This window comes from Zingiber officinale, chromosome 7B (genome assembly GCF_018446385.1).
Source record: "Zingiber officinale cultivar Zhangliang chromosome 7B, Zo_v1.1, whole genome shotgun sequence".
Lineage (NCBI taxonomy): Eukaryota > Viridiplantae > Streptophyta > Magnoliopsida > Zingiberales > Zingiberaceae > Zingiber > Zingiber officinale.
In genome coordinates this window covers 76,846,482-76,872,405 of record NC_055999.1, presented here as the reverse complement: position 1 = coordinate 76,872,405, position 25,924 = coordinate 76,846,482, and the positions used below count along the sequence as shown (strand labels likewise).

Here is a 25,924-nt window from a genome sequence, read left to right as displayed (position 1 = left end):
CCCTTATGCTTCAGCCATAGGATCTATCATGTACGCCATGCTATGTACTCGACCTGATGTCTCGTATGCTTTGAGCATGACAAGCAGATACCAGTCAGATCCAGGTGAAAGTCACTGGATAGCGGTCAAGAATATTCTTAAGTACTTAAGAAGGACTAAAGAATATTTTTTGATATATGGAGGCGATGATGAGCTAGCTGTAAAGGGTTACAGTGATGCTAGCTTCCAGACCGACCAGGATGATTATCGATCACAGTCAGGGTTCGTGTTTTGCATAAATGGTTGTACTGTGAGCTGGAAGAGTTCGAAGCAGGACATAGTAGCTGATTCTACGATAGAGGCCGAGTATATTGCTGCATCAGAGGCAGCAAAGGAGGCAGTTTGGATTCGCAAGTTCGTCACTGAACTCGGGGTGGTTCCTAGCATTGCTAACCCTATTGAGCTCTATTGTGACAACAATGGAGCTATAGCACAGGCGAAGGAACCTCGCTCACACCAGCGGACCAAACACATACTACGGCGCTTCTATCTCATTCGAGAGATTATCGAGAGAGGAGATGTGAAGATTTGCAGAGTACCTACAGAGGCTAACATCGTAGATCCCTTGACCAAGGCTTTAGCACGGAGGAAGCATGATGGTCACACTAGGTCATTGGGGCTTAGAGCCTACACTGATTGACACTAGTGCTAGTGGGAGATTGTTAGCTAGAGCCCTAGAGCCAATCATTTGATGATTGTATTTTGGACTTGTTGTATCATATTTTATATAAATAAAGGCATTTGATTTTTGGTTATTATACTTACTTGTATTGGTGCCAAATAAACTAAGTATAATAACGTCCTTGAGTAGAAGGTTCTTACCTATATCAATCGATTGGTTGAATCGATAGTGAGATGATATAGGGAACACTACTCTTAATCATTCCTAGTCGAGTATTAACATTCAGGGACAATGTTAATGCAATAAGACTAGCATGTAGGTCAACTCGATGACTCGATCTCACAAGTCATGGATATGGAGATATCAAGTTGACACATGGGTATGCATTGGAGAATGTATACTGAATGACCCGCCATGAGAAAGTATCATGGATCGTTATATGAGTGTCAAATACTTTCTCATGTAGCTATTAGTATGACTACTAGTCCTTAGACCTGAAGTCACCATGGTTCCCTACATAAGGAGTTATGTACTTTGGTTTCGTCAAACGTCACCCGTAACTGGGTGGACTATAAAGGCGATTACTAGGTATGTAACAAATTATGCGGAGGGATGTAAGTGATGTAGATGGGATCTATCCCTCCTATATGACGGGAGAGACATCGATATTCTTGATAGAGTGAGACCACGAAGTGTATGGTCATGCCCAAATGAGTCAATATGAGATATTGAGCTCATTTGATTGAGTGAGTCTACTTGGAGTTCAAGATTTAGATTGATTAGAGGATGACACGGTCTATGCCTCACATTAATCAATCTAGATGTCTAGGATAGAAGGACACTTGTCATATATTGTGAGGAGTCACAATTAGTAGTCACAAGATGATGTTGGATCTCAACATTCTTGTAACTTGGGTAATAATGATGTGTTGCTAGATACCGCTCATTACTTATGCTCCTAAATGGGTTTAGGGGCATTGACAACGTTACAAGAACCTATAGGGTCACACACTAAGGATAATTAAATGGAGATTAGATTCATATGATGAACAAAGAGGATTAGATTCATGTGATGAATCAAATTGGATTAAGAGTAATCCTAATTGGGCTAATTGAGTTGGACTCAAGTTGATTCATGTGTTCAATGAGTCTAATTTAAATTATGACTCATTAAATCAATTTAATTAAATGAATTGGATTCATTATATTAAATTGGCTTGAATTAAATGGTTGGATTAGATCAACCATGAGAGAGATTAAGTCAAGTTTGACTTGACTTGAGAGGAAGAGGAAGAGTCAAGTTTGACTTGACTATTTGCCACATCATTAGTGATTTGGCATTAGGAGGACTAATAATGATGTGCCACATCATCAAAGTGTGCCAACTCATGGGGGTTACAAATCTATTCTCTTTAATGACTACATTTAATGAGAATGGGGGTTACCTTTTTGGTTTTGAATGAGAGTGAATTTTTCATTCACTCACATTCACATCATCTTCTTCCTCAAGCTCTCTTTTTGCTCCTTCTCTTCTCTTGGTCGTGGGTTTCAAGCAAGGGAGAAGAAAGGAGAGTGAGTCTAATCCAAGAAGAAAGGTTAGTGAAAGTCACATAGAGATTTTAGAGGAGTGTGTTCTCTTCTTTTCTTTTCTTTTCTTTTCTTCTTCTTCCAATCCCATCCGAGAGCATCAATAAGTGCTAGCACACTTGTGGTGTTCTCTTCTCCATCCTTGTGTGTTAGAGAACACATCTTGTTCGTGTGGATACTACTAAAGGTGTGTACATTTGAACATACTCGAGATCCGGCGTACCTTGGACGAGCGGAATTTACAAAGGGCACGCAACAAGGGTAACCTTCTAAACATGTAGATCTAAGTGTAGATCTAGTTAGTAAACTCGTACATGTAAATTTTGTTTTATATTCTTCGCACGGATCCGTTGGCTAGGGACTTTCGGGGTTTCCGCGACGCGAAAAAGCGATTTTCGCGGCCCGAAAAACCCAACAGAATAGCCTCTTACAACGTTAACAACACAGAAGAAAAGTAAAGCACAGAGAAATAGATTACAAGTAAATTGTTCCAACTGTGAAAATCAGTGCTATATTTATAGCACTGTTCGGGACGCCCCGAAGGGTTCCGGGCGCCCTGGAGGGATAAAACTTTATCCCCAACGCGTCGATCAGCGTCCACCTCATCGTGGATAAAATATTAGTTCCGAGCGCCCGGAACACAATAAAGGCTCTGGGCGCCCGGAATGATTCCAGGCGCCCGGACCACATAAGCCAACTTAATTGACTTTTTGCGATCCGGTTCTTCTGCTCCGGTTCAGCTCGTCTTGGTCCTGATCTTCTGCTCCGGCTCTGCTAGTTTGGGTGATCTTGGCCATCCGAAATAGGGTTCACCCGAACCCAAGTTCCGGCGTACGTCGCGTACGTTCTTTTCGTCCGTTCTCCTCGATCAGCCTTCCTTTCCGATTTCTTGTCCCTCGAACGTCACGTACATTCTTCTCGTCCACCGGTGTACTCTTCCGCAGTCACCTCGTCCCTCAAACGCACCGAACTTATCACCTCTCACCCTGTGTCGTCCTTCTTGCTAGCCACGTCTTTCGCTCGACTTCCTGTGTTCCTAAGCTTCTACACATTTAGACACAAGGGTTAAATCAAATAGAACCTAACTTAACCCGTTTGATCAGATCAAAATACTTTGAAGTTCCAACAATAACAACTACTAAAACATCCTTGTGACTACTTAATTGTTAACCTTAAATAAAATGGAACAACCTATTTCAATTTTTTTTATTACTGCTGACCTCCAAGTTTTTTTAGCACCAATTCTTAGTAGAATAAAAACATAGAAAAAAAAAATCATTTACTTAGCAACAAAGTAGAGAATATGTCCCCTTTGCTATCATTTATTCAATTTCCCTTTTCCCTGGAAACTTTTTTCTTCTTTACCTTCTCCAGGAATTGTAAGGCAGAGCTGAAATTTTGCATGGTAGTAACCCAACTGCGACCTGGTTTATCCATGCTTGAAATCAACCATTCAAAATCTTCTCTTGCCTTCTCAGATAATGGTTCTAAAAACTCGCATTTGGCTAGTATTTCAGGTGTTGGTGCTCCATCGACAAGATTTGTGTCAAGTTTAGGCCTCCCTTTTATGGATTCTCGAGGTCCTGGAAAATGTTCAATGGCGAAGGGAGAAGCTCCTGGAATGACTTCCTGATGAAATGGCAGTGCTCTAGCAATCTGCAAGCAGAACTCTATCCACTGATGGATGAGTGGGGATGGGCCTCTGACTCTTCCGCCAATTTGGTCGGTTTTGAATCTTGTAGCCGAAGGTATAACCTGAAAGGCAAGCAACAAGGTATTATCGACATGTGTGAATGGAAAGGAAATGGAGCTATGCAGAATGACAAGTTTGACTATTGTCAGATTGCATATAATCATACCCACAGATCTGCCCACATACTACTACCCGACTTTGGAACAATCACCGCAACGTTGGACATTCGCTTCGCAACAGGAATAACATCACTGCTCCATCCAACGGCAACCCAGACATCTCCAACACTAAAGGCCTTCAGGTAGTTAACACTGTCAAACACCCGAACCTACAAGAAGCAAAATACAAACCATTGTTCCTCAAGCAAAGGAAGGAGAAGCAGTAATTGGGAAGTAAAGATTTACACAATTTATAGTCAAATAAGACTTGCTATCGGCGATTCAGTGCGTTAACAATAGAACATGCCACCGCTAACAAAAAAATGCATCTCATTGATTTCTGTTGATCATAATTGCAGCAAATGTATAACTGTATCACATTTGCAATTTAACCAGTTTTAACCAGCTAAGTATTCCAAATTATGATACATGTCCTCAAGGTCAAGCGTGCAGGAGAGGAATACAATGTGTTAAGGGATCAATCTTTGAATGTAATTCTAAATCTAAAGCACTCGATTTTGATTTCAACATGCTCTTATAATATAGCCTACCTCTTTTATATCACATGGTTAAGCTTTCAGACATATCACGTGCCCCAATATAGCGGTGGAAAGCTGCTTGGAAGGTGTAAAATCTCTTCTACTAGAATGAGATGAGAAAGAGTAAAGGATCACAAAGTTTACAAAACAGCATCCGATTTGAGGACATTATTTCTCTAATTCCAAAAATATGGATTTTTTCTGTCTATTTGAACTACATTTGCACTACATAGATCTTCCATTGAGTTCTACAGATATATGCCTAAATCACTAGTATTCAAGTCACAGCTGCAATAGATCACACTTGGTCCATCCCTTAAGAATTAGATTTATCTATTCGACAAAAGGGAAAAGGCAGTCGGTGTGTTGTCTAAGGAGGCAATCTTTCAGTTCACACTTCACACTGAACCGTGAGGCATTCTCGGAAGATGTGTTTGATGAATTCCTCTCTTGGCAATATAATAGAAAGAGAGGATACATTATACCACACCCAAAACTAACTTGACAAACTGTTGATTGCATAAGCAGTATTCTTAATGATAAGTACTTGCATGTAAAGATGTGTGTAAACCCCAGTTTCTGTATACACTTAGTGTTTTCCCCTAATTACTTTTGCAAGTAATAACAGCCTCCTTTATAGAACCTATATTGCCATTATAACAGAAGACTTTAACTTAGTGGGAGATGGTCCATGGAAGATGGGAGCAAATATTTGGAGGGAAAACATGTTACACACGACCTACAGAAATCCAGTTGTGCAAAAATTATACAATTTCTTAAGTCATTTTTTTTTTTTAAATGAATATCAAATATCTCAAATTCACAACCTTTACAGCATACCTGCCTCTGAAGCACTCTTAAGCAACGAAGCACTTCTTTCCTCCCTCCAGAAGCTTGTTTTTCAATGTCTTTGGTGTTGTATGAAGCCCCCATATATTTCAATACTGCACCAATGACCTCCCTAGAAGAATCTACCATTGAAATCTTCCCAGCAAGCTCATCTCTCCATAAATCACTCCAATCCTGTGATAATTCAAGTATCCTAGATCATCATATGAGAAGTGAAATTGGAATCATGCAAATTTAATTTCCTTCAAAGAGAAAACATTCTTATTCCTAATCTAGATGCAAATAACCAAATGAAGCAGAACAAAAACAGAAATGTATAGCACATAATAGTACAAAGAATTTCACTTCTCATTATGAAAAATGAATGGAAATAGTGGTGCTCGTGTACTTAAAACATGAATTACCTCAATTGGCTTTAAATTGTGCTTTCTAAATTTGTTTTTCTTGTATGCTATAACCATAGTTCCCCAACGATATGGTGCTCCCCATATACAACCATTAGGATCCAACTCCCCTTTATCATTCCTGCATAAATGAACCTGAGAAACTTTATAAAAATTAAAATACCAATTATGACAGAAAATACACAGGACAGCTACAAAGCATTTGAAAATTTGACAAATTTTCAAAGACATAGGTCGCCTTTTAGATACTTACAATCGAGAAAAAGGGAAGTAACAAAACTATGAAGGTTCAAAAAATGAACAGACAAAATCAATAGAATTCAAAGAGCAGTGTCTCACCTTCCACTTGTCACTTAAAGTTTTAAACCAATCTTGCTCTTCTATGTGTTTAATGGGCACAATTAAATCCTTGGCGATGGCAAAATTCAGCCAAGAGTCACCAATGGCAATGATGTCAGCTGCCATAGCCGACTTTGGCTGTAAATGACCTTTATCTGAAACTTCTGCCAAATCAGAAAAGATTGATTCAAAACCTCCACGGTACTCAATACTCAGTTTCAATCTCCTTCCTTGGGCTTGAATGAAATCCTGTTTGTAAGAAGAAAACATAAGAGATGATTCCAGGAGTGATTACAAATACTTATATGTTTTCTCCAACCAGCTAACAAATACTATATGATTAGTTAAACAAGCTTGTATAAAAGAGTCACCCCATTTGAAGTTGGGCCTCTTTATTTTAATGCAGGACGCTGAACATATAGCATCAATGGTCATTATTGATTTGTAGATATTAAATGCTTAAAGGGAAGAACAGGAGCAACAACCAAAAAAATATTGCACTACCACTCCCGCTCTTTATGCAAGCAAACATTATCAAGCACTAACCTTAATCCATGAAGGCGGTAGGGATCCTCGGAGAGACACGATTTTTAAGGGTACAGTCAAAGCATATGTCTTCGATTTCCAAGCCTCCAATGCTGCCAACAACTCCTCATCATCAGTTGTATTTTCTACGACCGTGTCAGGGTTCCCCATTTCATGCACTTAAACAATGAAAATTTTGAGACCGTTTGGTCAGGTTCAATGATCAGTTAGCATTTCTAAAACTATATAATTAGATCGAGAATTCGACACCTGAAGAATGGTTCTTTACAGAGAAATCAAACTCAAAATAAAGCCGGAAGCAGCAACAAGACGAGATTTTTGAGCAAGCTAACAAATAATTGATGTAAGACAATAAACCCTGCGTACCAGGCGCGGCGAGGGCAGTAGGAGGAGACAATATGACCGAAGCAAGTGCACATGGGCGAGCACAGAAGCCGATGAGGCAGGCAGCGGAAGCGGCAAGGTGGACGACCAGCACCGAGTGCCTCCTAAGGGTCTCGGAGAGAGGAAGTGGCAGAAGAATACGTCGGCACGGAGTGGTCTCAGATTCACCCGACGCGCCTGCGGCAGCGGCGGCTCGCGGAAAGCAGCCATTCCTTGCCTTCCCCGGAGCACTGAACCAGAGGGGGAGAGATGAAGGTGCGAGATGTGGAACGCCGGGGTGGAGAGTGGAAGGGAGCTGCTGGAAGAGAGCCATGGATGGAACGAATTCGTCGGAAGAGAAGCCCCGAGGTCGATGGGGGAAATGGATTACGAGAGAGATAGAGGGGGGGAGACGAAGGGCTCGTCGTCGGCTTCTTTTGGGCCGTAGATGATCTGTGCCGAACCCAATTTACAATGGAGCATTTTGTGGCCCAAATCCTTATGATAAACAATGCAAGGCGGCCTGGCACACCCATTTGACCCTTAGTTAGGCGCACTATGGTTGTGGCCCCGCAGGCTGGGGTCAGCCTAGGCCTAACCAAGTCGTGCTTGATCAGGCGTGAGATTAGTCCAGCATGGTGGGTCGGTCGGTAAAATGCGGCTCATGTTTTAGTCACTCATTGATTCTTTGAATCTAAGTAGGGTATAAAATTTAAAATCTTAAATCCTAAATTCTAAATCTTAAATCTTAATTAAATTGAACTAATTAAATTAATCAATTTTTTTATAATCGATTTACTAAAATTGAACAAATTAAATCGATATGTGGAAGGGATCTGTGACAAGAGAGTCATGGAACGAATTCGGAGAGACGCCACGAGATCGATAGGGGAAATGGATTACGTGAGAGAGAGAGAGAGAGTCAAAGATCTCGTCGTTGGCTTCTTTTGGACCATAGATGGATTTGTGCCGAATCCAATTTACAATGGAGCATTTCGTGACCATTCCTTATGCTAAATATTTAAGGTGGTCTGGCACACCCAGTTGACCCGAGTTAGGCGCACTATGGCTGTGGCCCTGTAAGTTGGGGTCAACTTGGGCCTAACCAAGTCATGCTTGATCCGGCATAAGATTAGTCCAAGCATGGTGGGTCGGACAGTAAAATGTGGCTCAACTTTTAGTCACTCAATGATTGTTTGAATTAGTCTAAATTTTAAAATCTTAAATATTAAATTTTAAATCTTAAACCGTAACTAAATTGATCGAAAATTTTTTATATCTGATTTATTAAAATTAAACAAATCAAATCGACATAAAATTTATTAATTCGATAATCAACTAAATTAATTAAATTATGTGCAATTGACTGCTCCTTTATTATCGGTCATCAATTGATATGTAAATAGTCAATTGTTGTGGAATTTGGATTAATATGGTTAATACCCACCAAAAGTACAATAATTTACAACAATTATATCTGGCAATAGCTATTAATTAAATATAAAAGAGAACATTAGAATTTAATAAGGTTTGGCTAATTGTGTATAAATCCTCCAAACACTATCAAACAATATTTCACTAATTTAGTTAATATTATAAAATATGGGAGAAAGAGTTAATTGCCTAAATTAAAAAGACAATTATAGATTCCAAATATCAAATTCGAGATTCCAAATGCCACACACAAGACACAAAGGATAAGAGTCTTTATAGCTTTAAGATTAACACAGATGGTGAGCACATGATATTTTTGGCGTAATATAAGGCGTAGCACAGATGATGGGCGCATGACATTTCTGGCATAATGGTCAAGGATCAATTATAAGGAACTGACGATCTGAGGTTTACCCTACCATGCACATGATGCCTGTGTACCTGTATGAACCTCCCTCTATATCCGTGGGGTCGATACTAGGGACCGTTAATGTAACAAATCTATATTTTTTTATAGCCTTAAGATTACTACTTATTTTCTCAATTGCCAACGTGGGATTATTTAATTTACCAAACAAACAAAAAAAAAAACAACAAATCTCCAACTTGATAAAAAAAATACGATTCTCTCACAAAACCAATATTCGGTAGTGTCCCAAATTTCCACTATCAATTCTGAACAATATTGATCAAGTCTAAAAATATTTAAACTTGATTGTAGTTACCACTTTTGTCATTGTATCAGCAGGATTTTCAGTGGTTCGAAGAATTATGACTCCACCTTCTTTTAGAATCTCATGTATAAAATGATATCGAACATCAATGTGCTTCATCCTTGCATGATAAATTATCTGGTTCTTTGCTAAATGAATAGCACTTTGATTATCACAATACACTTTCATGTACTTCTGCTCCATTCCCAGTTCATCAAGCAACCCTTGATGTCAAATTGCCTCCCTCACAGCCTTTGTAAGCACCATATACTCTGCCTCTATCATAGACAAAGCAACTATTGACTGTGAGGTGGACTTCCAACTAACTGGTGCCTTTGCAAAAGAAAACACATAACCAATAGTTGATCGACACTTGTCCAAATCACTTGTATAATTAGAATCACAATACCTAAACTACATACTGACCATCTTACTTGTCCTACTGAAATACCAAACCAACATCTACGGTGTTCAAAATATATCTTAGAATCCATTTCATAGTTTGCCAATGCTCCTTTCCAAGATCATGCATATACCTACTTACAATCCCAACTGTGTGTAATAATCCAAATTTTCTCATTACGAGTCCTAATAATACTTATAAATAATTAGAAATGCTTTAGAAATATTCTAGAGATTTTTAGAAATTTTTAGAGTATTTTTATGTAATTTTCGGAGTTCGTTTGGTATTTTTACCAAAAGAAACGAAGTTGAGGCAAAAAGAGGCCGAGCCAAGGATCGAACCGGAGACCCCTAGTTAAGCTAAACCTTAAGTTGGTTCAAATGACCAAGAACCCAGCAGGGCCATGCTGATCAAATAGAGGGCGAAAATAAATTTAAGCAGAAATAGGTAACAGAAATACCCTAGGTATAAAGAGGGATAAGTTAAGAGAGGAATGGGATTATTCTCTCGTGACCTAAAACCTCTTCTCCTCCTCTTGCGCACGGCGTCGGCTCTTGCTTGGGCGAAGAAAAAAAAGGAGCTAGGGCTTCGTCTCCGGCGGCCGACCAAGGACCAATTCCGAGAGCCTTCCACACCATCGCGATCACCTCGTCGAGGAGAACGCGAAGACATGAAGAAGTTGCCGAAATTTCGAGATTCTCTGAAACCCTAGAAGCCGATCTCGGTTGTGAATCAAGGAAACTCGGTAAGTGCTTCTCACCTGCAGTAGGAGTAGCTTTCGGATTCTTGTTTCTTCTTGATTCTCGAAGCATGTTGTAAGGAGTGTTGCTTTTGGAGCTTGCTGCCGTGAATCTCAAAAAGAAAATAAAAAGGGATTTGTATAGATTATGCATGTAGTTTAGATCCTTCAACCCTCATAATTAGCGTTTCATGTTTAGATTTCTATTTGTTGTTACCTTAATGGGCATGATCGGATCATTTTGAGCCTTGCAGGTTTCAGATTTGGTTGCCAGGCAGTGAACATGAAATGGTTTAGTTTTTCTTTTGAGCATGTAGGTTTCATTTCGTGGTCACTGCGATGAACAGAAATGACCTATATAAATATGTAACATCTTAGTTTTAGATTTTCCTTGTTAATTCAATGCACAGGAACAACGGATGTGCACCATCTCAGTTTTGAATTTTTGGGTCCCCAGCACGCCAAGTGCTTGAAGAGATGCCGAGGCATTCTTTTTATTAGAAGTATTAACAAGTAGCAAGTATTTTACTTGAAGAGGCTAGTACCCGACTTCCGAGATTGTCGTTAAACAAATCCAGGTGACCGATTCCGAGGTCTCGGCCCTGGTAAGACCAAGGTCTTCACCCTCGTAGGACTGGTGGCTCGCCACCCCAGTTTCTATTAGGGAGCGCGCTTTGGTACTACGCCTGGGCCCAAGAGGATAATTATTATTATTTTGAAGTATATAAAAGTATAAGTTTTGAACAAATGAAACAAGCTTTACATAGGTCTTAAACTTCAGTAGGTTTTAGTTTTGGTTGTGTTATGCATTTGACATGAACAACTTTTGTTTCTGGCAGTATTCAGCTAGATCTTTTAACAGCTTATGTAAACATGCACCTTTACTGATCGGTCTGGGGACCGATCAGAAGGAAGCCTGATCGGTCCCCGGGACCGATCAGGGTACGCATAGAGAGTTGGGCAACTCTCTGTGAAAGCGTTCTGATCGGTCTGGGGACCGATCAGCATAGAGCCTGATCGGTCCCCATGACCGATCAGATCAGCCCCAGACCAGGACTAGCTGTTGTGACTCAACGGCTAGGTTATTTCGGGCTTCTGTGTTCTGGCCTTTTTGCTTGCAGGTTCGCAGGTTGGCTCAGGATATCAGAGGTTATAAAAGGAGATCAAGGGCAACTTCTTCCTCCTTCTTCCTCCTCTGAACTGAGCTGCTGTTCTTCTGAAAGCTGTGCTCTTGAGCTTTGCTGAGCTCCGAAGCTTCGTGGGAGCTTCTTTGACTGAGTTGCTTGTTGGCATTCGTCCGTGAAGTTGGTGCTTCATCCGGGACTTCAGTCGACGAGAAGGCAAGCGAGTATTCGTACATTCATTGTGTATTTTGTTCTTGCTCTTCTTTGTATTTCCATATTGCTATTGCAAGCTATTGTGGCGAGGTTTCTCCACCCACAAGGAGTATTTATTAGCCGATTCTCCGGGGACTCATCCACCGACGGATTGATAGGGCTCGTCCACCTTACGGACACGCCGAGGAGTAGGAGTATCACCTCCGAACCTCGTTACATCCATCGAGTTTGAGGTTTGTCTTTTTCCTTTTCGTTTCTACGGTTTCATTTCCGCTGCGCTAACCCTAATCGTAGGAAGAAACGCGAAGATTTGGGGCGGCTATTCACACCCCCCTCTCTAGCCGCGACCATCGATCCTAACAAGTGGTATCAGAGCGAGGTCGCTCTTCGCCGGATTAACACCCGAGGGAGCACAAGCTAGAGATGGATCAACTCGGAGAAGACATCACCATTCCACCTTTCTATGACCGCGACGACTTCGCGTATTGGAAGGTAAGAATGAGGTATTTTCTTATGACTAACCTTGAAAATTGGAGTTGTGTTCAATTAGGTTTCAAGCCTCCAATGGATAAGGAAGGAAAACCACTCGAGAAGAAGAAGTGGACAAGGGAACAAATCCACCATTCCACAATCAACGATGAGGTAATGAAAGTATTTGAATTCTAATTACCTAATGACATTCTATGTAAGATAGGTGGATACAACAATGCCAAGGAGTTGTGGAACAACTTGGCTAAGTTCCATGAGGGGAACTCCACTTCAAGCCATGAAGAGGAGTCAAGTGAGCCAAGTAGCTCACATCATGGAGGAGAGGAATTAGAAGTTGAGGGCTACTCAACATCTAAGGAAGAAGAGGAGGAGAGTTCTTCTTCAAGAATGGAGCAAGAGGAAGAAGCTTCTACCTCCGGAAGGGATGAAGAAGAAAGTCTTCATCCATCCTCAACCCTAGGTAACTCAAGCATTTCAATTTCAAATAAATTACACATAATGTGCTTTGAGTGTAGGGAGTATGGACATTACAAGAGTAAGTGTCCAAAGAGGGTTAGAAAGACTCCACCGGCGCCAAAGGTCAAGGAAGCCGGAGTCCCAACACGCAAGGGCAAGGAGCACGTGGTGTGCTTCCAATGCAAGCGAAGGGGACACTATAGGAGTCAATGTCCGAGGGGGAGGCAACCTCACAAGGACAAGAGACCGAGCACGTCAATAGGGGGAGCGAAGGCAAACCCTAAGGTAACATTTAAGTCTCACTCTTGCAATAAGACACATGCTAGTAGTTTTGTTGCAATTGTTAATAATGATAAGCATGTTAACTTTAGGAATCGATACACATGCTTAGGTGCCAAACATGTGAGCCTAGATAAGGATAACACTAGGAAAGCCAACCCTAGGATCAACTCATCTAAGGTTAAGGATAACCTAGGTAGAAATCCCAAAACAACTAGACATATGCCTAGGAATGCCTCAAAGACAAATGACAAGTTAAAACTTGAGACCTTAGAAAAGGAAAATCAAGTCTTGAGGTCAAGACTTGACACCTTAGAAAAGACCCTTAAGAATTTGGAGAAGTCAACTCTAGGGTCTAAGGGTCAAAAGCAAAAGCCCAAGGACATGAGAGGTTTGAGTCACAAACCTAAGTCTCAAGTGGTCAAGCCCACTTACCATAATGTTCCATTCGATTATGGAACAAGACCTAGGGCTAGGAAGACCATCACCAAGGTCACAAGGGGAATCACCCCTAGAGTTGATCTTGATGAGTCCCAAATGACCAAGGCTTTAAAGCCTAGGAGGGTCATTAGGAGGGTTGCTAGGGAAGTCATCCCTAGTGAATATTTAGTGAACCCAATGAGCTCAAATATGTATTGGGTTCCTAGGAGCGTGATTCCATCACGCTAGATGGTTTAGGGTGTGCCAACCTTACTTGAATAGGTAGTTAACCTAATCATGACAAAAAGTGGCACTTTAGGAATTTTCAAGGTCTAATCAAGCCTTGAAAATGAAAGTGAAAATTATTCCTAAGATAATTAGGATGTACCAACCACATTTGAGAAATTTTCTAGAGTCAATCTAGTTGGCACATAGTGATCTAAAAGTCTTGAGGATATGATTTTAGGTCTATTACACTTAGGAATATAGAATTTATGGAAAAATGATCAAAATTATCAAAAATGACAACTAAGGCTAGAATTAGGTATTTTCTATACCTTTATATGCTATTTGCCATGTATTGTTTGCCATATGCCATGTCATGACATCATATTTAATTTATGATCATTTGAAATGTCATGTTAATGCTTAGGTTAGTTAAATGTCATGATTTATTTAAGTTTCATACTTTATGCCATGACATCATGACATTGGCACATGTTTTCATTTATGATATCATTTTATGTCATGTCATCATTTCTTGCATTTATAATCAATGAAATTGATCTAAGGATAAGAAACACAATTTGATATGGAGATCAAATTGATGTTTAGAAAATGCATGAGACTTTAGCCTAAGATAACCTAAACCCATATCTCACATCAAAATTGACTTGGATGTGTTTGATACACCTTAGATGTGTGTGAGATATTAGGATGATGAGTTAGGAACAAGGTGCATAGTTCTTGTACCTAGATGAGCCTAATTCAAAATTGGGGATCATAGGGAAAGCTTATGTACAAGTCATGTACATTTAGCCCAAAGATTGTGGTCCTAAATTAAATGGTTTAAAATCATTTCAAAATTGATTTGAAAAACCTTGATGAAGCTTTTCTAGTGATAGCATTCATCATTGAGCAAAGTGATACAAAGATGAGTTAACTTTGAGCTATTTCAAAGACTTTTGAACTTTGTATCAAGATTTGAAAATGGAACTTATTTTCATAGGAAACTATTTTTCCATGATAGTATATGTTATGAGGAATGTATCCTCAAAATTTCACAATTTTTGAAATTTTCTGTAATTTTCTAGAGGTTTCTGAATTTCGTGGAGAAATCGAACTTATCGAACCTTTATCGGGTTTGTGGACCGATCGAAGGGTTTCGATCGGTCGAGGCTGGATCGGTCCGTGACCGATCCAGAGCCTGATCGGTCCGTGACCGATCGTATGCCAACTGCTGAATTTGTTGGTTGTGCGAAATTTCACTCGGAGTTGGTATTTTGAAGGTTTGAAACTCTCCAAGACATTGTTGGTGCAATGATCAAGGGGGAGTTGACTTTTAGGGGGAGTTTTACCTATTAGTCAAGGGGAGTTGACTTTTAGGGGGAGTTTTTACTCCTAAAAGACTTGAGTGATATGGGATTATCACTAAGTTAATTGTTGACCTTAGTATCAAGGGGGAAATTAAGGGTTTCAATGAAATGTATGGGACCTTCATTAGAAAGAAACTCTTGACCTTGATTCACTCTTTTTGATGTGTGTCAAAAAGGGGGAGAGTGTAGGTTTGAGGAGAATAGAGAATGTTCAGGGAAGAACATTGGAAAACCTAAGTTAGGTTATCGGGTTAACCTAACTTGATTATGGGTTTGATTATGGGTTTTGTCAAACATCAAAAAGGGAGAGATTGTTGGTGCAACCTTAGGTCAAGGTTGACCTGGTTGACCAGACTCGAGTTGACTTGACTCGAGTTGTGTTTTGATGTTTGACGAGTTATGTTTGACAATGTCTGACGTGAACAGAAAAGTTGTATCTTGATGTTTTACAAGGATACAAGCTTGGGAGATTGTGGGTGCAACCCGTGGTCAAGGTTGACCTGGTTGACCCGAGGTGAGTTGACCTGACTCGGAAAAGTCCAAGCAGGGAGCTTGGCACGGGAAAAGTCCAAACAGGGAGCTTGGCATGGGAAAAGTCCAAGCAGGGAGTTTGGCATGGTGAAAAGTCCAAGCAGGGAGCTTGGCACGGGAAAAGTCCAAGTATGGAGACTTGGCACGGAGAAGTCCAAGTATGGAAGCTTGGCACATGGGAAGTCGGAGAGGGATCGGTAGCTCGTTCTCCAGACTGTGGTCAGAGAGGGCTCGGGAGCTCGTTCTCTGGACCGGATGGAAGTCGGAGAGGGCTCGGTAGCTCGTTCTCCGAACTGTGGTCAGAGAGGGCTCGGTAGCTCGTTCTCTGGACCGGATGCGGAAAGTCGGAGAGGGCCGGTGGATAAGTCCCGTGAGTGAAGCTAGCGTGGGAAAGTCCGGTGAGTGAAGCGAGGCGGAAAGTCCCGTGAGAAGCCAGACGGTTGGAAAGTCCCGGTGAGTGGCGGCGATTGAAATCTGGTGAGTGAAGCCGGTGAAAACCCTAGTGAGTGAAGCTAGGTGAAAGTCACGGTGAGTGAAGCAAGGGAAAATCCGGATGGATCAAGGGTGATCGGACATCTGGTATTGAGAAGGTCAAGTAGGTCAAGGGTGTTGGATACTTGACACGAAGAGAAAAGTCCAAGTGGGTCAAAGGGATTGACCGGACACTTGGTGGGGAGTCTTAGGTCAAGGGAGTGATCGGATGCTAAGCATGATGTACTAAGAGGTCAAGGTTGACGGATATTGGTTTGGACTTGGTTTGGGCAAAACCAAGACCGGATCGATCGGAGACCGATCGAAAGCGATCGTGTGCCTCTGAGCTTCGATCGGTCGGGACCGATCGGAGAAGCTCGATCGGTCCCGGGACCGATCGAGTGCAGAGTTGGGCAACTCTGCGGAAGCGTCTGATCGGTCCGGGACCGATCAGCATAGAGCTGATCGGTCCCCACGACCGATCAGATCAGCCCCAGACCGATCGGTCTGGCCCTAACCGTTGTGACTCAACGGCTAGGTTATTTCGGGCTTCTGTGTTCTGGCCTTTTTGCTTGCAGGTTCGCATGTTGGCTCAGGATATCAGAGGTTATAAAAGGAAATCAAGGGCAACTTCTTCCTCCTTCTTCCTCCTCTGAACTGAGCTGCTGTTCTTCTGAAAGCTGTGCTCTTGAGCTTTGCTGAGCTCCGAAGCTTCGTGGGAGCTTCTTTGACTGAGTTGCTTGTTGGCATTCATCCGTGAAGTTGGTGCTTCATCCGGGACTTCAGTCGACGAGAAGGCAAGCGAGTATTCGTACATTCATTGTGTATTTTGTTCTTGCTCTTCTTTGTATTTCCATATTGCTGTTGCAAGCTATTGTGGCGAGGTTTCTCCACCCACAAGGAGTATTTATTAGCCGGTTCTCCGGGGACTCATCCACCGACGGATTGATAGGGCTCGTCCACCTTATGGACACGCCGAGGAGTAGGAGTATCACCTCCGAACCTCGTTACATCCATCGAGTTTGAGGTTTGTCTTTTTCCTTTTCGTTTCTACGGTTTCATTTCCGCTGCGCTAACCCTAATCGTAGGAAGAAACGCAAAGATTTGGGGCGGCTATTCACACCCCCCTCTCTATCCGCGACCATCGATCCTAACAGCTAGTACCCGACTTCCGAGGTTGTCGTTAAACAAATCCAGGTGACCGATTCCGAGGTCTCGACCCTGGTAAGACCAAGGTCTTCACCCTCGTAGGACTGGTGGCTCGCCACCCCAGTTTCTATTAGGGAGCGCGCTTTGGTACTACGCCTGGGCCCAAGAGGATAATTATTATTATTTTGAAGTATATAAAAGTATAAGTTTTGAACAAATGAAACAAGCTTTACATAGGTCTTAAACTTCAGCAGATTTTAGTTTTGGTTGTGCTATGCATTTGACATGAACAACCTTTGTTTCTGGGAGTATTCAGCTAGATCTTTTAACAGCTTATGTAAACATGCAGTTTTAGATCTTTTCGTGGCGTAGTTTAGTGTCTCACCTGCAGATTTCCTGTTAAATCTGAACAAGAACATCCCATAAATTTCATACCAGCTTTAGACCTTTTGCTGATTTGATAAGCATGCACAGTTTTCTCTTTTAGTATGCAGTCCAGAATTTCTTTTGTTTCGTTGCCAGTAACCAGGAGTGAACAGCCTGTAGTAGCAGTGCAGATTTATTTCTTTTGCTGTGCAGAGTTATCCTTTGCTGGATTTGTTGAGTGTGAAAGGCCTTATTATTTGGCATTGCAGATTTTGGGTTTCCTTTGAAACTTGCTGGACACGAACAGCATGTGATTAAGCATTCAGTTTTAGTTTTTATATATATGCACATTGAGTTTTTGTGAGCTAGATAGCGCTTGCTAAGCATCCGCTTATAGTTGCATTTCCTCTTACTGCAGATAAAGGAAAAGGAAAGCTATAGTGAAGGAAGGCGACAAGGAGATGTGCGATGGGTGTGTGGTGACTGATGAATGGAAGCCTTGGGACACTGCCTCAAAAGTTTATTAAGATTCTGTCTTTAGAGTGATAGGGAAACATAGAGGGTTTAATTCCTTTTTGCATTGCTGGAATTGTTCTTTTCGTATTGTTGGTTTTGTTCATAGAATTCTTCCGTTAAAATTGTTATACACATTAGTCCCATTACTTCAGTTGTATCACAGTAGTATGCATGTACAGATCTTGATATTTCAATTGCTTTAAAATCTGAAGTGGAGTGTCAAGATGAACCATTTCTGTCTCTTTATGAATTGCATGTCATGGTGAACCGTAGCAAGTACCTACATTCATGTATGTTTCAGCTGCTGAATAACTGCATGTTCGAGTTTTTGAGAGTTCTAAGTATCACTATTAATAGCGTGAGCAACACTAGTTAAGTAGAGTTTATAGTTAAGTAACGTCCCACCTTTACAGACTAGTTAAGAGGAGGGTAGGGTCTGTTGGAATCCCAAGGTTGTTTTGGTGTGATCAATAAGTTAAGTTAGGTCCTGTGTGTATTTAACATTGTGTCTAAGTGTGCAGGAGCTTAGGAACACAGGTAGTCGAGCAGAAGATGCAGCTAGCGAGAAGGACGGCAGTCCGAGGGACGAGGTGCACCGGCGGATGAGAAGGAAGCGTGCGGCGATTCCGAGGGACGAAAGTCGCAACGGAAGATTGCTCGGGGAGCAAGAGACGCAGCTAGCGAGAAGGATGGCACGTGGTGCGTCCGAGGGACGAAGACTGCGGATGAGTACGCCGGCGGACGAGAAGGAAACACGCAGCGATTCCGAGGGACGAGAAGCTGGAGGGAAGCCCGCTCGAGAAGATCGGAACTTGGGTTCGGGTGAGCCCTTTTCCGGATGGCAGAGATCACCCAAGCAAGCGGATCCGGAGTAGAAGACCCGGACCGAGCCGAACCAAACCGGAGCAGTGGTCCCCGGATGAAAAAGTCAATGTTGGTTGACTTTGGGCTCCGGGGCGCCCAGAATAGTCCGGGGCGCCCGGAGCAGCCCGGGGCACCCGGAACCCTTCCGGGCGCTCGGACCCAGTATTTTGACCAGATCGAGTCAAAACTCAATCTGAACGTTGGGGGATAAAATTTATCTCCCACAGGGCGCCCGGAACCCTTCCAGGCGCCCCGACCAAGGCTATAAATATAGCCTTGGTCCAGAAGCTTTGGATCAACTGAGAAATTTACATTCCAAACACTTGTGCGCTTCTGTTCTAGTTTAGCTTCTGTCTTTTGTGCTTTCACTGCTGTAAGAGGCTTCTCCGCCTAAAGGAGATATTTTAGTGCACGTTCATTCCTTGGATTAACAACCTCCTTGGTTGTAACCAAGTCAAGTTGTGAGCCTTTTCTTTCTGCATTTTATTTACTGCTAATTTACTTTATGCAAGTGTTTTGTTGAAAGTTCGAGAAGGGTCTTTTCTATTTATTTTTTTCAGGCTATTCAACCCCCCTTCTAGCCGGCCCAACGGTCCTACAAGTGGTATCAGAGCCGAGACGCTTCAGGAGGACTAACCGTCGAACGAAGCAACGAGATGGCCGGATCTAACATCCACCCACCAAAATTCGAGGGGGACTTTGCAAGCTGGAAGAAGCACTTGGAGGTATTTTTCGGTACCGATTTTGATTTATTACTAACAATGGAACTCGGTTTTGAAGCTCCCGAGGGCAAAGCGAAAAATCAATGGACAAAGAAAGAGCAGGCCGAGTACGTGGCAAACAAGAAAGCATAATTCCATTTGCTAACAGTACTTCCGCCACAAGAAGTCAACCGTGTCGGCACCTACAACTCGGCAAAGGAGCTTTGGGAGAAGTTCCTTGAATTACACGAAGGAACATCCGAAGCCAAGCTTGCGAGACGGGACTTACTTCGCAACCAGCTCACCAACCTCCGTCTTGAAGAAGGTGAAACAATTGCACATCTACACTCAAGGATACAGGAGTTCATCACCGGACTTTCGAATCTCGGAAAAGAGGTAAGTAACCGAGATTCGATCAGGTACGCTTGAAATTCCTTCCCTAGAAATTCAAAATGGGCATCACTAGTAGATGCTTTTTACATTTCGAAGGACTTAGAAAAAATTTTATTAGAAGAATTTTTTTCAACATTTGAAGTGCATGAGTCAAGATGTGCAGGAATGAGGGAGCCAAAGAACAACGTCGCCCTCAAAGCTTCGAGAGACGAACCTGAATCGGAATCTTCTCTCGACAACGAGGAAATGGTAATGATGGTAAGACAATTTAAGAAGTTATACAATTCTAGAAAAACTAACCATCCACAGGGTAGAAAGAAAAGAACTATCCGCTGCTACCATTGCGATGAAGAAGGGCATGTCAAGGACAACTGCCCCAAGCTGAAGAACAAAGACAAGGAAAAGGGTAAGAAGCCTATCCAAATATGAAAGGCCCTGAAGGCGACGTGGGACGATACCTCGTCCGAATCGAAAGTTGAAGCATTTTTCGGACTCGCATTGATGGCGAGTCATCAAGACGACGACTGCGATTCAAGCTCTTCCGAAATGAGCATCGAGAGCATCGATGAAGGGGGAGACACGTCGGAAGAAAGCAGCAGCTCAGGGGGAGAAACGGACAACGAGATCGACAAGGTAAGTCAGGTACGATCTCTTCCTCCCGATAAAATGTTTAAGTTCGTTAAACTTTTAACAAAAGATTGCTACAAATTAGAAAGTGAAAATAAAAATTTAAAAGTAATTCTGGCTAAGTCTTGTCCCTTAGAAGAATTAGATAAATTAAAAATAGCAAATGAAAAATTGAAATTTGAAAATGATGATTTGAAAATTCAAGTAGATAACTTGAAAAACTATGCATGTTCATCTAAAACCAATTTTAGAAGATTTAATAATTTAAATTGGTACTTTAAATATCACCCGGGACAAATTAGGAACATTTCAAGAAAATATGTCCCTAAAAGCTTTTTAATTAATCCAGTAGGGTGGAACCTATATTGGGTTCCCAAATCATATGCCTAAACTAAATTGTAAAATTAGTGCTTTAAGTGAGAAAATTAAACAAAGAATTTCCTTATGAGGCTTTGTCAAGGAAGTGGTTGTTGCTCCAATAACCAAGAAGGCCTAGTGCCTCGCCACGACCTGGAAGCCAAAATATTGAAATAAATGTTAATTAACTTACTAATAAAGCATTAATACAAGAATTAATTAGTGCTTTAAAAATGTTATTCAAAACATTTTATTTCAGAAATTTACTTACTTAGAATTTTTTTTTCCCTAAGTTTTTTTTGTGCTTAAAAATTCTCAAAAATTTAAGTTAGGATTTTTCTTACTTAGAAAAATTCTCAAAAATCATTTCTTCCTAAGTTAAAAACTTTTTCCTGAAACTAGAAATCTCAGCTTAAATAACTTAGAAATTTTTTCTAAATTTCTTAAAAACCTAGAAATTTTTTTGAAATTTTTTTTCTATGTTTTTAAACCCTTAGATTGTTTTTTCTTGGAACCCCATTTTTTGTGTGATCAAAGGGGGAGAAAGAAAAGTATAAGTCTCTAGGGGGAGGTAGATAGATTTAATTTTTTTATCTTTTCTATCTTTTTGCACTTAAATTACAAATTAAGTTAATTTACTTAATTCTATTTTATGTATATTTTAACCCTAGCTTAACTTGGGTTGATCACACCAAAAAGGGGGAGATTGTTGGAACCCCAAGGTTGTTTTGGTGTGATCAACAAGTTAAGTTAGGTCCTGTGTGTATTTAACCTTGTGTCTAAGTGTGCAGGAGCTTAGGAACACAGGTAGTCGAGCAGAAGACGCAGCTAGCGAGAAGGACGGTAGTCCGAGGGACGAGGTGCACCGGCGGACGAGAAGGAAGCGTGCGACGATTCCGAGGGACGAAAGTTGGAGCGGAAGATTGCTCGGGGAGCAAGAGACGCAGCTAGCGAGAAGGACGGCACGCGGTGCGTCCGAGGGACGAAGACTGCGGATGAGTACGCCGGCGAACGAGAAGGAAACACGCAGCGATTCCGAGGGACGAGAAGCCGGAGGGAAGTCCGCTCGAGAAGATCGGAACTTGAGTTCGGGTGAGCCCTTTTCCGGATGGCAGAGATCACCCAAGCAAGCGGATCCGGAGTAGAAGACCCGGACCGAGCCGAACCAAACCGGAGCAGTGGTCCCCGGATGAAAAAGTCAACGTTGGTTGACTTTGGGGGCGCCCGGAACCCTTCCGGGCGCCCGGACCCAGTATTTTGACCAGATCGAGTTAAAACTCGATCTGAACGTTGGGGGATAAATTTTATCCCCCCAGGGCGCCCGGAACCCTTCCAGGCGCCCCAACCAAGGCTATAAATATAGCCTTGGTCCAGAAGCTTTGGATCAACTCAGAAATTTACATTCCAAACACTTGTGCGCTTTTGTTCTAGTTTAGTTTCTGTCTTTTGTGCTTTCACTGCTGTAAGAGGCTTCTCCGCCTGAAAGAGATATTTTAGTGCACGTTCATTCCTTGGATTAACAACCTCCTTGGTTGTAACCAAGTCAAGTTGTGAGCCTTTTCTTTCTGCATTTTATTTACTGCTAATTTACTTTATGCAAGTGTTCTATTGAAAGTTCGAGAAGGGTCTTTTCTGTTTATTTTTTTCAGGCTATTTAACCCCCCTTCTAGCCGGCCCAACGGTCCTACAGGGTCATTACACTGTGTGTGACATATCAGGCCTCGTACACACCATTGCATACATCAAACTACCAACAACATTTGCATACGGTACTTTTGGCATGTATTCACATTCTGCATTATTCTTTGGTGACATGAATGTTGTAAACTTAAAATGAGAAGCAACTGTTAGGACTAGTGCGGCCGGCAAAAGAGAGGTGAATTGCCTATACAATAAAATTCAACCCTTTCTCGATCTTGGACTTGATTAGATTAGCACAATTAAATTAAGAAAAAATAATTAACATAAAAGAAATAACAACTTAAAAGAGTAGGTAAAAAATCAGAGTTTTACTTGATTACAACCTATATGATTGTTAATCTAAGGCATTAAAAAGCTCACTAAAGAACTCCTTCGTTGAAGGAGGAGATGCATTTACACATGTTAACAGCTTAGAAATGACTAGGAAAATTAATACTCAAGTTATTGTATATTTCTTACTTCTAGAGGTCTTTTTATAGCTCTTGAAAAATTTTATCTGAAATTTAAAGGTGCCTTTAATTTGGTTCAAGGATCCTTCAGCCAGGCAAGTTTAATTGCTGAAGATAAAATCTTATCTTCAGCCAACAGTCATCCGAAGGCACCTTCAACAGGCTGGAAAGTGCCTTCCTTGAGGTAGATCAGCTCCTTAGCTGATCTTCCTTCTCTTCGAGCAGGCTTCTGCTCCGGCTTCTCATCCCTCAGAAACGTCATGCGTGTCCTTCTCGCTCCACCAGCATACTCTTCTACAGCTTCTCATCCCTCGGATGTCGCGAGCCCATTAACTCATTTCCTGTGTCATCCTTCTCGTTTGCCACGTCTTCTACTCGACTTTTTGTGTTCCTAAATCCCTGCACACTCAGACGCAAGGTATCAAATAATGCGGAGCCTAACTTGACTTGTTTGATCACATCAAAACCATCCTGGGGTATCAATAATCTCTCTCTTTTTGATGTGATCAACCCAAGTTAAGTTAGGGTTAAAAAATAGTTAAAATAATTGTAATTTATAAACATGAAATAAATAGGCAATATTAAAACAACTAATATGCAAAAAAAATGTACCACCCCTAGACTTAATCTAATATTCTCCCCATTTGATCACATTAAAAATAGGAGTAAAAATTCTAAGGGTTACACAAATGGTGACTAACACTTAGAAAAATTTTGAGAATTATTTTCAAAAAATTAAATTTTTGTGATTTAAAAACCAATTTTAGAAGAAATAATTTTAAAATTATTTTTAATCGTTGACAAATTCTGAAAATTTTTTATAACAATTAAATAGGCTTATCCAAAATAGTGATAAAATTTTTATGAATAAAAGAAATAATATCAACCGTAACAAATTATTTTCAATGGAAAGATGAATTTAAAAAAAATGCTTAACAAATAAATTTTGAGCTAAAAAATTCTTACAACTTTTTTCTCCGTATGTAAAACAGAAAATATATCTTTAGAAAAAATAAATTTTTAAAAATTGACTTTTTAAGAATTTTTAATATTAAAAATTAATATTGGATAAAAAAATTTATAGAAAATTAAATAGTAGTCAAAAAAGTTTGATAAAATTTTCTTTGATACATAATGTTTTATCACAAAAAATAAATTTTTAAAAAATAACTCTATAAAAAAAATTTAATTTCATAAATATGATTTTTTTGTTAAAAAATTCATAAAAAATGATTCAGAGGTCAAATTTTTTTGAAAAGTTTCCTACAGATAAGTAATAAAATTCATTTTATCGAAAAAATCACAATCTAATTAAGCTCGAATAGAAAGGTTACAAAATAATTTATTTAAAATTAATTTTAAGCATGCAATGAAAATATTAATACAAAAAAAAAAATTAAACCATGCATGAAAATTTAACCTAAGCATGATTTGGAATCTAATATAGGTTTCTACTGGATTAATCAGAAATTGTTTAGGAACATATTTTTATGATAATTTTCTAATTTGACCTTTTGATATCTAAAATACTAATTTAGTTCTTGATAATTTCTAACCTATTGAACATGTGAGCATGTTGCCTTGTTTAATTTTTCTAATTGTTCTTTTAACATTTTATTTTTTAACTTTCAAATTATCAAAATCTTTTAGTATGCATGCATTTGCTAATGTTAACTTTAACTTTACATTTTCTTTTTCTAATTTAACCATATTTCTAATAAGCATTTTAATAAATTGGTATGATTGTTCAGAAGATAAAGTATGTACCTCACTTACCTTGTACTTTGATGCTCCTTCATCGATGCTTTCTTCTGATGACATTCCTCTTTCGTCAATGCTCATCTCTGATGTACTTTCTTCATCCCTCTAATGGTTCACCATTAGTGTCAGTCCGACATAAGCCTCGATCTCGAACTCAGAGGATGATGATTCATCCCACGTAGCTTTTAAGTTCTTGTGTTTCATTCATCTTGGTCCTTTGTCTTTTTCTTTTCTCTTTCTTTTTGGTTTAGAGCAGTTATCTTTGATGTGTTCTTCTTCTTGGCAGTTGTACCATCAAACCTTCCTTTTACTTCGAAGGTGTTTCTTTGCCTGCGACTTATACAATTTGTTAGTTTTAAGAAATTTACTAAGGTTTCTTACCATTAGTACTGCATCATTTTCGTCGATGGAAGTTTCAAAATCTGATTCATCAATTTTTACCTTTAAGGCAATGCTCTAATTCAGCTTCTTTAGTTCTGTACATCTAGATTCATGAATTTCTATTGAATATTCTAAATGCATGAAAGACGAAAAATTAAGACAGTAAAATCTTACAGCGATCTCCTGCAGATCCACAATCGGCAATGGCGAAACTCGCTGTCTCAAGAGCGATCACAGGATCGGAAAGCACTCCACGAGTTCACGAACCAAATTCCACCATCTCAGATGTCCTTCTCTAGCTCTCGTTGCCTTCGTTTTCTTCTTCGTTGTTCTTCTTTTTTTTTAATGATCCTTGGACGCTCCCCTTTATATAGGGAAATAGCCCAGAGGCATAATGAACTTTTCCATTATGAGTAGTGGGAAACGTGGGTCATGTTTTCATGTTTCCCACTTTCCCATTTCCTACATCTCCCACTCGTCTAAGATAAGTCACTAAGACTTGTTCATTCAGGTAAGTCACAAAGACTAGTTAATCACGAAGGCTAAATGAGTCACATAGACTATTTGAAAATTTAGTCACATAGACCATATTAGAACATCCAATCCATACTTAGAGAAAATGGTTCGTGCGACAGCAAGCACACTGAGAGATA

At 40.4% G+C, this 25,924-nt stretch overlaps 1 protein-coding gene across 2 annotated transcripts; it reads right to left on the bottom strand.

The window, feature by feature from the left end:
* Nucleotides 1-3,420: 3,420 nt before the first annotated feature.
* LOC122006049 lies at nt 3,421-7,560 on the bottom strand. Of its 2 annotated transcripts, none has more exons than XM_042561373.1 (7): nt 7,143-7,560; nt 6,777-6,868; nt 6,231-6,479; nt 5,892-6,026; nt 5,479-5,661; nt 4,108-4,269; nt 3,421-4,003 (listed from the first exon to the last, which is right to left on the bottom strand). In XM_042561373.1, the coding sequence occupies exons 1-7, from the start codon at nt 7,471-7,473 to the stop codon at nt 3,575-3,577; spliced, it is 1,581 nt and encodes a 526-aa protein (XP_042417307.1). In that variant the 5' UTR covers nt 7,474-7,560; the 3' UTR covers nt 3,421-3,574. The 2 variants fall into 2 exon arrangements, with proteins under 2 accessions (XP_042417307.1, XP_042417306.1); XM_042561372.1 differs by having other exon boundaries at nt 6,777-6,934; nt 7,143-7,558.
* Nucleotides 7,561-25,924: the final 18,364 nt, after the last annotated feature.

What these genes read in the sequence shown, in the direction of transcription:
- LOC122006049 (XM_042561372.1), bottom strand. Translation starts at nt 7,473, where the DNA reads ATGGCTCTCTTCCAGCAGCTCCCTTCCACTCTCCACCCCGGCGTTCCA. An exon ending in TACTGCCCTCGCCGCGCCTG is followed by an intron (nt 6,935 to 7,142) that starts GTACGCAGGGTT and finishes TCATTGTTTAAG; the next exon opens with TGCATGAAATGGGGAACCCT. An exon ending in ACAATTTAAAGCCAATTGAG is followed by an intron (nt 5,662 to 5,891) that starts GTAATTCATGTT and finishes GAATTATCACAG; the next exon opens with GATTGGAGTGATTTATGGAG.